The sequence below is a fragment of the Nycticebus coucang genome, chromosome 17 (genome assembly GCF_027406575.1).
Source record: "Nycticebus coucang isolate mNycCou1 chromosome 17, mNycCou1.pri, whole genome shotgun sequence".
NCBI lineage: Eukaryota > Metazoa > Chordata > Mammalia > Primates > Lorisidae > Nycticebus > Nycticebus coucang.
In genome coordinates this window covers 4,250,335-4,264,556 of record NC_069796.1, presented here as the reverse complement: position 1 = coordinate 4,264,556, position 14,222 = coordinate 4,250,335, and the positions used below count along the sequence as shown (strand labels likewise).

General features: G+C 43.7%; 1 protein-coding gene across 1 annotated transcript in view; it reads left to right on the top strand.

Moving 5' to 3' along the window:
* Positions 1-9,216, top strand: part of NUDT12 (nudix hydrolase 12) — a 52,485-nt gene extending 43,269 nt beyond the window's left edge. The window contains exons 3-4 of the mRNA XM_053567087.1: positions 760-3,027; positions 8,850-9,216. Of these exons, the coding sequence (XP_053423062.1) occupies positions 760-3,027; positions 8,850-9,139 (2,558 nt within the window). The 3' untranslated portion in view covers positions 9,140-9,216. The remainder of the gene's footprint in view (positions 1-759; positions 3,028-8,849) is intronic.
* The last annotated feature ends 5,006 nt before the right edge of the window (positions 9,217-14,222 follow it).

Genomic DNA, 14,222 nt, shown 5'->3' with positions numbered 1-14,222 from the left:
TTTTTTTTTTTTTTTTTTTTTTTTGTTTGTAGTTGTCAGTGTTTGGCAGGCCCTGGCCATATTCAAACCTGCCAGCTCTGGTCCATGTGGCTGGCGCCTTAGCTGCTTGAGCTACAGGCACCAAGCCTGAAATTTTCATTTCACCCACTTCTAGAACTTGTTGTTTTATAGACAGGACAGCTTAACTAAATTCTTACTTCCTAAGACTATTATGAGATATTCTTCACTGTAAGAGAATTGATTGATTTTAATCAATAAGATACTTAATAGCAGGGCAGCGCCTGTGGCTCAAGGAGTAGGGCGCCGGTCCCATATGCCGGAGGTGGCGGGTTCAAACCCAGTCCCAGCCAAAAAAAAAAAAAAAAAGACTGATTTTGGGCGGCGCCTGTGGCTGAAGGAGTAGGGCGCCGGTCCCATATGCCGGAGGTGGCAGGTTCAAACCTAGCCCCGGCTGAAAAAAAAAAAAAAAAAAATGGGCGGCGCCTGTGGCTCAGCGGATAGGGCGCCGGTCCCATATGCCGGAGGTGGCGGGTTCAAACCCAGCCCCGGCCAAATTTAAAAAAAAAAAAAAAGATATTAATAGCGATGAATTTTTTTGGAAACTATCTTCATGTAGTTAAACTGAATGAAAACTGATACCCAATATACTTACAAAAAATGTGCACTGCAATTTTATCCTAGAATTTGAAACATCTGCTCCCTACATGGACACAGAAACCTTTTTATTTTATTATTTACTTTTTTTTTCTTCCTCTTTAGGTATATCTCAGCCTCCTGGTCAAGCCTGCGGAGGAAATACAAAAGATCTTGGAAAAGAAGTTGAAAGAGACACCGCGGGGACTGCGTTTCATCAGACTGGGACATCAGGGAAATCTAAGGAAAACGGAGATGAGCAGACGTCTGCTTCTAGGAACGGGAAACAGAGTTCCTCTTTTCTCCCCACAGATAAGAAAGGGCGTCCACCTGACAGGACAGTATGTTGGGGGGAGGAGAACGATGGGCCCCCCTCAGCCATCTCCCCCCAGCTGAAGGAAGCCTCACCAGCGCCCATGTTTAATGACAGAGCAGAGTCGTTAGCAGGAAAAGTTACACTGCAGGATTCCCCAAGCACAGCAGAAGCCTTCAGACCAGCAAAAGGCAAATACATCACAGAAGTAAACTGGGGGGCTTTCAATGTGAAAATAGAAATCAAGAAAAGCTTTTTCTATAAAGCGGGAATATGGTTCCCAACAAAGAAGAGGTGTGCAAGATGTCACCAGGGTGTCACTGTCAGACACAGGGGGAGAAGCCGCCCTTCCAGGGACCCGCTCCCCAAACCCAAGCGCGTCCTGGGAGAAGCCGCAAAGCCCCTGGAGCCTGAGCGCCTGCCCGAATGCGAAGAAGAAATGGCTAGAACTGAGATCCCCCTGCTGAAAGTGAGCCTTGTAGGAAAAGAAGTTAAAGTTAAATGCGTGAGTAAGGAGCATAAAGTATTAATTAATATAACTCATCCTAAAAGAAAAGAAAAAATAACTAAATGCAGAAACATTCCCTCCATATCTCACTCGCAGTCTGGAATTAAACCCCCTGAACAGAGGCTGCTTGGAAACCAGTCTAAGAGCCCAGACCAGCAGCAGGTCTCCCCTCCAACTGGGTGCACCGTCCAGCAGAATTTTGATGCAATTTCTCTAACTTCCACTCCAGAGAGGGAGAGAGAGAAGCCTGACTCGTCACCGTCGGTCTCCGCTGACCGCCAGGTCGCCTCTGCCAGGTCTCAGCCGAAGGCCTTGAGAATAAGTCAGGACACCTGCCAAAAGGACCACTTCTCTGAGGCCGAGACTTTGCTCAAAAGCATCCTTTCTACTTCCCATAGCACCCTGCAGACCACAAGTTTCAGTAATACCGATTTAAGTAAAACGCCTTTTGAGAATCCTAAGGATGTACATAAAGAGAGAAAAATCAACTTCGATATCTTGGAAAATAACACATCAGCCCAGCACGTACAGCAGATCACAGAAGAAGCGAATCCTTTGCCAAGAGCTGTTGCCGACGTCTCTCCGTTTCAAAACAGCGGAGCCTCCCCTGGGCCCTCTGGGCCTTCACCGGACCCCCAGCCCCCAGGAGAACAGGCGGCCAGCGCGGGCCCTGGGGGCGGCCGGCCAGCACCTGCACCTGCTGCTCGGTCCTCCCAAGCATGCGCTCTGTGGCTGGACGCCCTGTCCAGCCAATCTCCCTGGGCCCACGGATATCCAGAACCCCAAGAAAGCCCCAGGGACCCATTTTCCTCTAATCACTGTACGGAATGTGTGATGGTTTATGAGAAGGAGCTTGCTGCTGGGACTGACAGAGACCTCAGCAAAGACTCTGCCCACAGTGACTCTCACGCAGAAGCCCCGCAGCTCCCGGAGCCGGAGCGAGCGCGGTTGGCTGCCCGGCCAGACCCCAGCGCGCTCGGCGGGGTCAGCTACCGCTGGGCCGAAGGGGACCAAACGGGGGTCCCGGTAAGTCAGTGCCCAGAGGCGGCAGCCCCCGGACAGATGGAGGCACCAGTCACGACCGTCGTAACTGACGACCTAGAGCAAAGATTAATTACTCACAATGATGCAGCGGTCGCAGCCAATTCTAACTGTCCTGTGGAAAAGAAGACCGCCAGTGAGTTACCCTGCTCCCCAGCAAATGCTGAAAATGACAAACGTCAGATAATGCCATTGGTAAGGACCGCAGGCCACAGAGATTCTGAGGACCTCTCCCATGGGACTCAGGATGAAGTCTTCACGCAAGAGGATTTTCCTCTGAGAGCTGCTGAGGCCAACTGGGGAGCGAGTGTTTCTGATAATCTGCCCCTTCCCGAGAAAACGGCGGCCAGGGATGCAGACCAAGATGGGAACCCAGACGAAAACAGCTTCAGACGAACCAGTTTTAAACAGGAGACAGCCGAGTACCAAAGGGTTTCATCCAAGAGGCTGAATTCTGAAGGCGATGAGAACAAAGATTGCTCTCACCAAATAGACATGTTGCTATCACCACAGAAGCAAAAAGCTCTGAAAGGTACAGCGGTCTATATAGAATCTTTCACTTTCATTAGTTTTACATGTTTGAACTTTGCAAAGTCTTAAAGTGACCACTCTTTTATTGCTTGGAATTTTTCTTCATTGCTAAAGATATATTGTGTAGTTTAGAGTTAGGTGAAAATGGGCAAGCACATATCCGTCTTCTCTACATTACACCCACTCCACCCATAAATAGGGCTGCAGTTTAATACAAAGTAAAAAAAAAAAAAAATCAATTTCTCTTTAAAAGGTTGATGTATCACCAAATCAATTTGTAGGAAATGTTAGCCTTTTGCCACTCCTAAATAATTCACCATTTCTTTCCTTCTTGCAAGTTAAGCATGTTTAGAAGAATAGGAAGAATATATTTGTAATAAATGTATATTTAAAGCTGCAGGAGCCTGGGCTGTGTGTCTCAGGAGGCTATATGGAATAGTAATTAAAACAAAGGACAAAAACCAGAAACCACTATGGCTAACCCTGTCTGAGCCATCCCCTGGGCCTGTGACCTCCCGCAGACCTCTGACCTCCCTTGTGCATTGCTTGGCCCTGCTCAAAGTGTTGATAAAACCCAGAGGCCATCCAGACCTCAAGAAGGGGCTCAGGTAGAGTCATTCCCTAAGTACATAATACTGCCTATCTGCTTTCAATCTTGGATCAGCACCATATCATTTTGGTCACTGCATAGAAGGCCATTGTTTTTGTCAATGAGTCCAAATTATTTTACATTTAATGTTAGCATGACTCCATATCATGAACTAAAATACATCTTGAATGAGTAAAAACTGCCTTCCAAACTGCCAGTAACATTCCTAACAGCCTCGGAAATAAGATTTGGAAGGATGAAACTTTAAGGAGAAGTTATCCTCTCTTTGTTGCCAGCTCCCTAAATTTTTAAACGAAGTTAATAAAATTTAGAAGTAGAAATAAAATGCAAAGCACATAATCAATTACACAAATGTTAGCTTAAAACATGAAATTTGCTCTATGGAGAATAAATGCCCTAAAACAGCACAAAAACTGTGTGGTCGCCTGCAGATAGTAGCACCTTAAGGCCAGGGACATCAGCCCCAGGAGCTGCCCCCAAGGGCCAACACTCCCCATAGGTCAGGATCTGGGACGCTAATCTCAAATTTGTTTCAGCCCACAACTACTTGGAAGCTCAAGGGAGCCTGCAATGAGAGCCCTCGGCCTCCGGCCTCCCAGAGCAGACACATGTCCCCTGCACTGACAATCGTCCCAGGCCAGCCCCTACACCAGAGGGCTCCCAAGGCTGCCTCTCCCAACAAGGCACGTCCTTAGCAAAGTCAGTAATTCAACTCAGAAGCCTCCCAAAGCCTATATTACACTTTAGCAGACCTTAAAAGTGTCCCACTTGGTAAACCATCCCAGCTACCTGTTCCCTGGGTTACAATGTTTTATCAGAAATCTGTTCCTACAACTCTCTCTCTCTGGGCCTTTTACTCCTCTTTCCTTTGATCACTGTGTTCCGGCCACAGTGAGTTACTTGAATTCCTAGAACCTTCCAGCCAAGCTCTCACATCAGGCCCTTTGCATGACCTGGAGCCGCGTCGCCCCATGCATCCCCCTGGTGCGTCTCACCTCCTGATCTTCAGACTTCTGCCCAGGTGGATGGCTCCTGGGGAGCCTTCCTCAGTTTGTAGCTGCAGTCTGAGCCATCCCTATTCCCACCCAGTGTGACTTTTATGCATATTCTTTTCATCTTCTAATCTGCTGCATATTTTCCTGGTTTATTTGGCTTGTGGTCTTCTTCTTTCCTTTAGTTAACTGTCCATACTTAAGTACAGGTCTTTCCTGTTTAGTTCACTGCTACACCCACAGAATTGGTGCCTGTGCCATGCTGTGAGCGTTGAGTGAGTATTTGTTGAATGAAAGAACGAAAGCAGGGAAGCGACCTCAGGTTTCTTTGGAGAATATTCTGGTCATGTACCAAAACAGCAATTAAAACATTTGTATTAAAAAGCCATTTGGATCTATAGAGGTTTGTTGGATTTGACTGTCCTGGAGGTGTGAGTGTTTTATCCTTTCCTTATTGTCAGCATGCTAGTGATACCTCCGGCCAGGACTGGGTTTTCTTTTCAGAGCGTAGGCTGCTTTGAGGAACTGGATTTGGGACTATTTCACAGGAGAATTTACCCTTGATACAGACACAAACTTATGCCTCTGTTTTCAAAGTCTGACTGCTCAAAATCTATCTCTGTACCTCAGATTGAGTTCCCAATTGGCTGGTGACTGGGATATTTATGCAGTTGCTTCCCCCAGGCCCATGTGTTTAGGAATTAACTAGAGTGGAGGTCACAGTCTGGGCCACCTACGGGAGCAAGGCAGGCAGCTCGGGAAGTCTGGAGGTTCGTCACAGCAGTGAGAATGTGTCTAGAGGCCATGAGAGCACAGCCAGCACATCAGCACCCTGGGATTCTCAGAATAGTTGGAGATCTGGATTTTCTTTATACAAGTCTTCAGATTATATAAGATTGAAGAGACACTGTAGAGATGAACCATCATTGACCTAGATTAACAAGAGGAAGTAGGGTGGGCTGGGGTATAGTGGGAGGAAGCTGAGCTAGGTGGTAAAGAGAGAAGGGTACCAGTGGGAACCTCTCATCACCAAGCGCTGGGTCTGCCCTCTTCTGGGTTTAGTCTGTTCATACCTGGGTAAAAGTGTGCTTGCTCAAGGCTTCAGTTTTTTCAGACATAAATGGAGTGAAATATCTTTATGAGCTCTGCCAAACAACCAGAAATACTGTATCATAAAAAATTTTAATAAGGAAATCAAAACTAGGCCACCCTGAGAAAATGATAGATAATGAAAAGGATTGGATGATATTTTACATGGCATAGAAATACTGATAATTAAATAGCACTTTGTATGAAATAGGCACAAAACCTACAAGCAATGTGTAAAATATTTTAGTTCCTTGTGCCCCTAAAGTAGGACTTATTCCAAGAGCTCACGCCAAGGCAGAAAGGCATAGAGAATTGCAGATCTGAGAAAGTCTGGGGTCCCAAGCTCTGTGCCAAGCACTAGAGATACACAGATGAATAAAAGTTACTCCTTTTCTTGTAGCGGAATACAAGTGTTGGGATAATTTCCAGCAAGATGACTTCTGATGAAGTTGGGTTATTTGCATACCTGTATCCATTTCAACATTCCTCAGTGCACGCGCAGCCCAGGTCCCTCTGCAGGGAGCGTAACACCTGCAGCCAGGATCTGTCCAGGTCTGCTGGGCTCCCTGGCCTCCCTCCCACTTCTCAGGCCTGCCTCATCTTTCAAGGTGGGAGGTTTCCACCATCACACTCACGATTGAGATGGCAGCCCGTTTGTGCTGCTGTAGCAACTTCCCAGAGGCTAGGCAACTTATAAAGACTATAAACTTATTTATTACAGTAGTGGAGGCTGAGAAGCCCAAGATCAAAGAGCCAGTGTTAAGTGCCTGCTGCAGGCCCGCTCACGGCTACCAAGATGGTTCCTTGTTGTTCCATCTTTACCAGGCGGAAGACAAAAGGGCAGAGGGCCTCGTAGCTAACTCCAGCCCCTTGAAAGGGTATAAATCCCATTCGTGAGGATAGAACCTTAATGACCTCCTAAAGGGTCCAGCTCTTAATAATATCATATTGGGTCTTAGATTCCAACATATGAATTTTAAGGGGACGCATACATTCAAACTATAGCCCTTAGTAAAGCATTTGTGATTTTTAATGGATTAACATATTATCTCCATAAAGTGACAATGTGCATTTTAACAGAGTCCCTCAAGAGACTTGGGTATCTTCACTCCAACACAAGCAAATTCTCCGATAGCCTGAAAGGCTCAATAAACATCTGCTGGGTTTTCATGGAAGGAGGGAGCAACTCACATGTAATGAGGATTACTGAGGTACAGATTCAGCAATTCAGCTACCACAGAAAAGCTTTCTACCCAGGTGTAGTGTACAAGGTTAGGCTGACTCAACAGGTAGTAAATTTGAGCTGGGAAGTGTTTGAGCTTACATTGAATTTCTGCTTGGTAAAAATCCTGTAGAAGTAGTACAAGTGTTTTGAGCACGTAGAGGGTGGCTGGACCAATTTACTGTCTATGTTTTTTTTTGCAAACCTGAGACTGTACAAATACAGAGCAGGACAGCGGGAGTGATGCTTTGTACTTGGTGGGGGTTTCAGTGGTTCTCAAATCACACTTCGAAACATGCTATAGGGCACACTCTTCTAATTTTGCTACATGAAGAGAACCTAGAGGAAACTGTTCCCTCCATATTGCTGAGCCATATTTCCATCCACACTATGTCCTGGGCTCGGAGGATTTCCTTCCCCCACTCCCACCCCCAGCAATTTAAAAAAGGAATTCCACTGGCATATAAAATATTTGACATTAGAATACTCTTTTCCTTGAGAATGCTTTACAGTCAACCTGGACTCTCAATCTCAACAAATGGTGAAACCAGAACAAGCATTGGAGAAAATGACCAGAGGTCTGTGGTATTTTCCAAAGTTCTACCACTTATACACTTCCAGAGAGCAATACTTACCCTGCTCATTTTTGCAGCCCCAATAAAAACACAGTGGAAATTAGTCTGTAGAAAGTCAGCACTGAATACTGTAGAGCAAAGATTGTTTGCTGTCACCTTCTGATCTCCCAGGGAGGAGGTAGGAGTCCACAGCAGAGTGCTAGAAAATTGGACAAATTAGGTAATTTGTCTCTCCCACCTGTTTGACCCTGAGAGGTAAATTTTAAATTGTTATGCAAATGGTCATTAACAATTATAGAGTATCTATTATTATTATTATATACTCTATAAATTATAAAGTATATTATTTATTCATAGATATATGAATAAATATATATTATTTAAATAGTTTTGAGAACAAATTTTGAAATTGATAAATTAGATTTTAGTTTGCAAAGACCAGATTGTAAAAACTCATGAAACAGAATAAAAATAAATGTCAAGACTCGGCCTCTTTTTAAATTTCTGTTGCTTGTCTTTCACATAGTATCGAATAAAGTATTATCAAGTAAAATCTTAATCAACAGTAGTTCATCACATTACTTTCTAGGTATATTTTATGTTCTGTTTTTTTTTTTTTTATTTTGCTTTTCTCAGTTATTCCCTGAAAGTTTGGTTGTGTCGTGGTTGTACATTTGTAACTTTTTCTTCTAATTAACACAATGTCATGGTGTTATGGTTTGTGATGACAGAAGGCAGCAGTTTGGAACTACATGGAGTATTTGAAGTTATTATTTATTCACATCTAAAATTAACAAAGCTTCATGCATTTCAATACTGTTTTCCTTTTCCTCATTTTGAAACAACATATGCAACAAAAATACTATGAAATTTGTATGTTTGTGATTAATAGTAGTCAAACTATAAGCACTTGAGTTTAAGAGTAAACTCATTATCATGTATTATAATTGAATTTGATATTCAGGTAAAAATACTGTGTCTTCTTATTCGAGATTGCGGAGACATCTTTGACCCTTACCTGGCCATTTGCCCCTGCAGGGTAGCCAACACAGAGTCAGGCCTACCGCTGACACCCCAGGGTAGTTAAATCCAGAACTAAAATAATTTCATTCAACTTGGCGATGGCCCTCCACGCCTTTTCCTATATATATCCATTTTTTAAGATACATAGCTTTTTCTTTTAAGTGATACAGTTTTACAAGGTGAACCACAAAGAATTTGAATGACATTATTGTAGTTCTAGTCGACTGTGATTCTATGTTCTAAAGACTGGATTATTTGATATTCTATCTTGAAATCTTGTCTCATGTTCATATGTCATGTGATTTATTGCAGATTGGCATTTGGAAATAAATAATCTCCGAAAATTGTCGCAGGAACTGGCTCCCAGAAGCGCCAGGGCCAGCGACGGTTCCCAGGAGGAGGCGGTGGCCCAGTGGGCGCGGCGGCGGCGGCAGCTCCGGGAGGGCTCGGCCGGCGGGAGCTCCTTTGCCAGCAGCGTCACCGAGGGCTCGGGTGGGTGGCGCGGCAGGTGCCTCTGCTACCCCGCGTCCCGAAACTTAACCAGGCCCCTCCCTTCATCTCCAGAACGCGAACTCTGTTGTCTGAACCTGGCAATGTGGTAATTATAAGCTTTTAAGGAAAGACACTTTTGGAATCATCGATTACCTATCAAGGAATTCCCATTTGGTAAATTACCTTCCGCACACAAAAGACACCCCTGACCGCTGAGGCTGCTTTTCTCTTTAGATGCCAAAATATAGGGTCTTTTCCTTCACGTGTCTCCTATTTCAAAGAATTCTAGTTGGTTTACAAAAATAGGTATCCTGTAAAAGGGTCAGATGAACATGTTAGATTATAAGGAACAGTTTTTTTTCTAACTTTACAATTTCTGAAACGAGAGAGTATAATTGGACGTGTACTTTGGTGAGAGTCTGCTGGTAAATCGGATTTATACTTAAGTCACACACTCAACAGCGACTGAGGATGGAAGAGAGTCAGCATGAGGGGAAAACACAGGCCGAAATTAGGGTAGTATTTACCTACCACCACTAATCTGGCTCTAACACAGGCCAAAATTAGGGTAGTATTTACCTACCACCACTAATCTGGCTCTAACCTTCTAACAGCTGCAGTCATTGAAAGATCCCTGCCCTACTAATGGCGTTGGCTCTTTCAGCACTGTTCATAAAATAGCCCCCTCATTCAGGAGCACAGGGATACTGAGGAAACTGCATTTAAAAAGAAGAGAGGGCCGTGTTGTGATGCAGAGAATGACTGTGTTTGTGACAGAGGATGGGGAGTGTCCTGCAGACAAGCTGAGGGCGGGAGTTCAGGTATTGAAGGCAGGGTTGTAACTGGCCGAGTGAGAGAGAAAGCCGGACAGGTTAGGGATAGGGTGTGGCTGCAAATCTGTGGACAAAGATTATAAGTATTTTAAATAATGAGAAGTGTACTGTCTCATGGCTACCACAGCGTTCTTACATTCAAACCAACACTGAAGAATCCAATTAAATGCTTCAGATGTCCTGATAATTTTCATTCTCATCTCTTGATTAATGCCCAATTCTTCCAATTACTTCTTACTATTTGGCCATAAGGACCCAAAATCTGGAATCCTAAAACTTTATTTTCACCTATGCTACTAGGAGGGTTGTTTCATTACCCCGTCACTGTTCATATCCCTTGAAATACCTCCCTGAAGAACACACTTCTTACACAAACCTTCCAGTCATCCCGCTGCTAACCATTTTGTTCCCATATTCACTTCCTTCCAGTCCTATTCCTTGCCCCTTCTCCTTATCAGTTGCTGTATTTATATATTCTAGAATATAGAATTTGGTAGGTATTTTTAAAAAATATTTTAAAAATACTTAAGATATTTCATTAATATTTCTCATTATTGCCTTTTGTACCACTTTTAACAGGATTTACTGCATTTTTCTTATTACCATAGTAATCCTCTAATCACTTTTTTAGCCAGATTCTGTGAGAGATAATCTGAGACTTTGTATGTCTGAATATGTATTCGCGTCACTCTTATTTCTGAGTTTGATGTAATTGGGTGTAGAATTCTCAGTTTGAATTACTAAAGAAACCGATTCATTGTCGTTCCTTCACCAGCTGTGCAAATGAGAAGTCTGAATCCAGTCTGGTTCCAGAAATTTTGTTCTTAACCCAGTTTTGCTTCTGGTAGTTTTTATGGTTTCCTCTTTAATCCTTGATTTTCTGAGACTTTTCTGCTATGGATCTCAGTATGGGAACTTTAAATATTTTCTCCTGCTTGGCATCCTGTGGGTGATCATTCATTTTTTCATCAGCTATATGTTCTTAGGTATCTTTTTTTTTTTTTTTTTCAAATATTGGTTTTCTTCCTTCTTTCTTTCATCTCCTGCTGGCTGCCTTCTAGGTAGACGTCATACGTGAACCTGCCCCTCGGGAGCCTTGGCTCCCCTTTTGCTCCTGGCCCTGCTCCCTCTCTCTCTGAGGATTCCTTAGCCCTACTTTTTAGCTCAGAAATTCTCCCCTCATCTAAGTCCTTCCTACTCTTTAGCTTGTTTTTTACTTTTTTATTCCAGCAATCTCTAAGTGGATCCTTTTTATCAGATTGTTCTAAATTACGTTTTCTACCCCTGAAAACAATAAGCGTATTATGAAGTTTAGTCTAATTGCTCTGTCAGCAGCTTCCTCGAGTACACATTTCACATGTGCTGAGTTTGTTGCCTGTCATTCGTGGTACTGGCTTTCCCCAGATTGGTGATTTTCTGCTGGGTGCTGTTCTTGGGTTCCTTCCCTGCTCACCTGGGGCTGCCTCTGGCGGAGCAGCCTGCGGGGGAGGCAGGGATGCGCTCAGCCAGCACCAGGATGGCCTCTGCCCTGCTCCGTGTGAGGAGGACGCTTGGGGCTGCAGCAGCTGGGCTCTGGCACAGAGCAGTCTGCGCCTCTTCTGTCCCCAACCTCTAACTTTTCCACACACTCATCTCTTCTGGACTAGAATAATTACTGCTGCTGCTTGACCTACAGTAGATCCCGAAGTGGGGGCTGTGCAAGAGTCAGGCTGCCAGGTTGTTCCCGCCCTAATGAAACCCCCTCCTGTTTGTGCAGCCTCCCCAGCTCCCGGCTTCTTGCTCTGTAGGGATGGAGCGTTCCTGGTGATAGCCTCACTTCTCTGCATCAAAACGCTCTCACAAATACTCTCCGCTGTGACTCCATCGCACAGTTCACAGGTCACGGGTGTCAGGTACTCCCCAGTTTCTGACATGATGAGAATTCGCTTCTTTTTAGACACATCTACAAATCTTAAAACACATGCCACGTCACACCACACACAACACCCCTATCTCCTTACTGATGCTCTGGACTTTGGAATGCTTCTTCCTCTTATTATGGACAAAAATTCAGCTCTAACTCCTGTTTCTAAATGTGTGTAATTGGATTTATTACAGTATTCAGAAAATAAAAGACCCCACAGAAGTTAGCACACATGCAATCTATGTTTTCCAGCATTTCCGTCAGAATGAGGAAGCGCAGCTTGTGCCCAGTCCGCTGTCTCTGAGAACAGGACGATTTGTGCCCCTGCAGATTCTTTCCTGCCCTCTGTGCCTTTCCCTCCGCCCCCCCCAGAGTCATCTCTCCCGACGTACCCAGGGGCTAATTTGCTCTGTGTTCTGCTCCCTCCACTTTTGTTGTGTGACGGGAGACGCGAATGGACTAGCCTCAATTCCTCTCTGTTATACCCGAACTTTTAAAATCTTATCCACAATGTGTCAATAGTGTTTTTATTACATTCTCCTTAAATTACTTAATTGAGGGAGCATCTATTTTGTGGCCCCCACCCTATGATGCTCCCATCTCACATCACAGCAGTGACGCTGCGGAGCCCCAGCTCCTCAGACGTCACCAACACAGCCTCCAGATGACACACAACCACTTCTTGCTCACTAAGAGAGGGGAGGATGTCTGTGCAATACACCTTTGACACTTGTAGGCATCCCAAAAGGCTCTGTGATAGCACTGCTTCCCTTATATAATAATGACATTTGTTGGTTTTTATTTTCTTCTGAGTGTTTTTCTTGGATCCTTGAATTTCCTCCTTTTTATACTGCAGATAAAGTCAACCAAAGTTCCTATCTCTAAACCGGTGTAATCAAACTCATTGAGGTATTCAGGAAGCAGCCAATACCACAGTAATTGGCATCTACCCATCTTAAACACTCAGAATATGTGGACAGGTCTGATGATTAAGTTCAAGAACTTACGTTGGCAGCACCGTACAAACAACTCTGTCAGGTTTCATATTGTGATATATCGGGGTCTCACAGTTGTGTCTGTGCTGACGTGGTGGTGTCTTGATGAGTGGCATTCTTTGTTGTTGTGTGTTTTTGTGTGCTGAGGCGAGAATGTCACACCTCAATGTATTAGAGCAATGTCACACCTCAATGAATTAGAGCAATGAACAAACATTCATAAATTTCTTGTTAAACTTGACAAGAGTGGGAGTAAAATCAGGAACATGTTAGTCCAAGTTTATGGGGATAACGCCATGAAGAAAATGGCAGAGTCCAACAGATTAAACATTTTTCTAAGGGGACAGAAAGCATCACTGATAAAGGAGGGAGGCCAGAAACAAGCAGAAATGATGAAAACTTTGCAAAAATTCGTCAAGTAGCAGACCAAATAAACACTGACAAAGAAACAACACAATCATAACCGAAAATCCTGGCCAACAACTCATGGCTCTTGCATCATGACAATGCACCAGCTTACACAGCACTATCTGTGGGGGAGTTTTCAGCCAGTCAACTAATAACTATATTGGAACACCCACACTACTCACCTGATCTGGCCTCTCAATGCCTTTTTTCTTTACCTGAAGATAAAGGAAATATTGAAAGGAAGACATTTTAATGACTATTGTTGTATTACATTAGGGTAATACAACAAAAGCTCTTGAATATCAAGGGCAATACAACAAAAGCTCTGATGACCATTCTATAAAAAAGAGTTCCAAAATTGTTTTGAAGGGTGAACTGGGTGCGGGCATCAGTGCATAGCTTCCCAATGGGAGTACATTGAAGGTGATGGTAGTGAAATTTAATGATGAAATGTGTAGCACTATAATGCGTTTGCCTACTTAATTACCAGACCTCATAAAGAACCTAAGGGGTGAACAATTAGGTTCATAAATAGAAAAACAGAAACAAAACTTTATGCGTAGTAACAAAAATTTATTACAAATTGTACTATCTTCCTCTATTACCTACAATGATTTATGATTGATATAAACTAAGAAATTAGATTTAATTAGATTTAATTTAATTTAATTAGATTTTCTTTGGTTTGCCTAACCATGAACTATCTGCTCATGTCACAGAAAATGAGACTGGTTCCTCCCGTGTTCAGTTTCTTCCAGTTCATTCCAATATAGAAGGGCTGGTTCCTTCCAGTTCACTGTATCCTTCAGCTCCCCAGATTCTTTCACTCCAAGTTTGTTCCACTCATTATTTCACTGAAAATCCTTCATGCTAGTGCTCTCAGGCACTCATGTCTGCTTTGCATTTCTTGAGAAAAAGAACCAACCTGGGATGTGCTGGAGCAGTTCTCAGTGGCACACAGAAGCCAACTGTGCTCATTTTTCCACCACTGCAGTTCAGTGTCAGCAGGTGGGTAGCTTGGAATTGGCCATGGTGGGAGTATTTATACAATGGA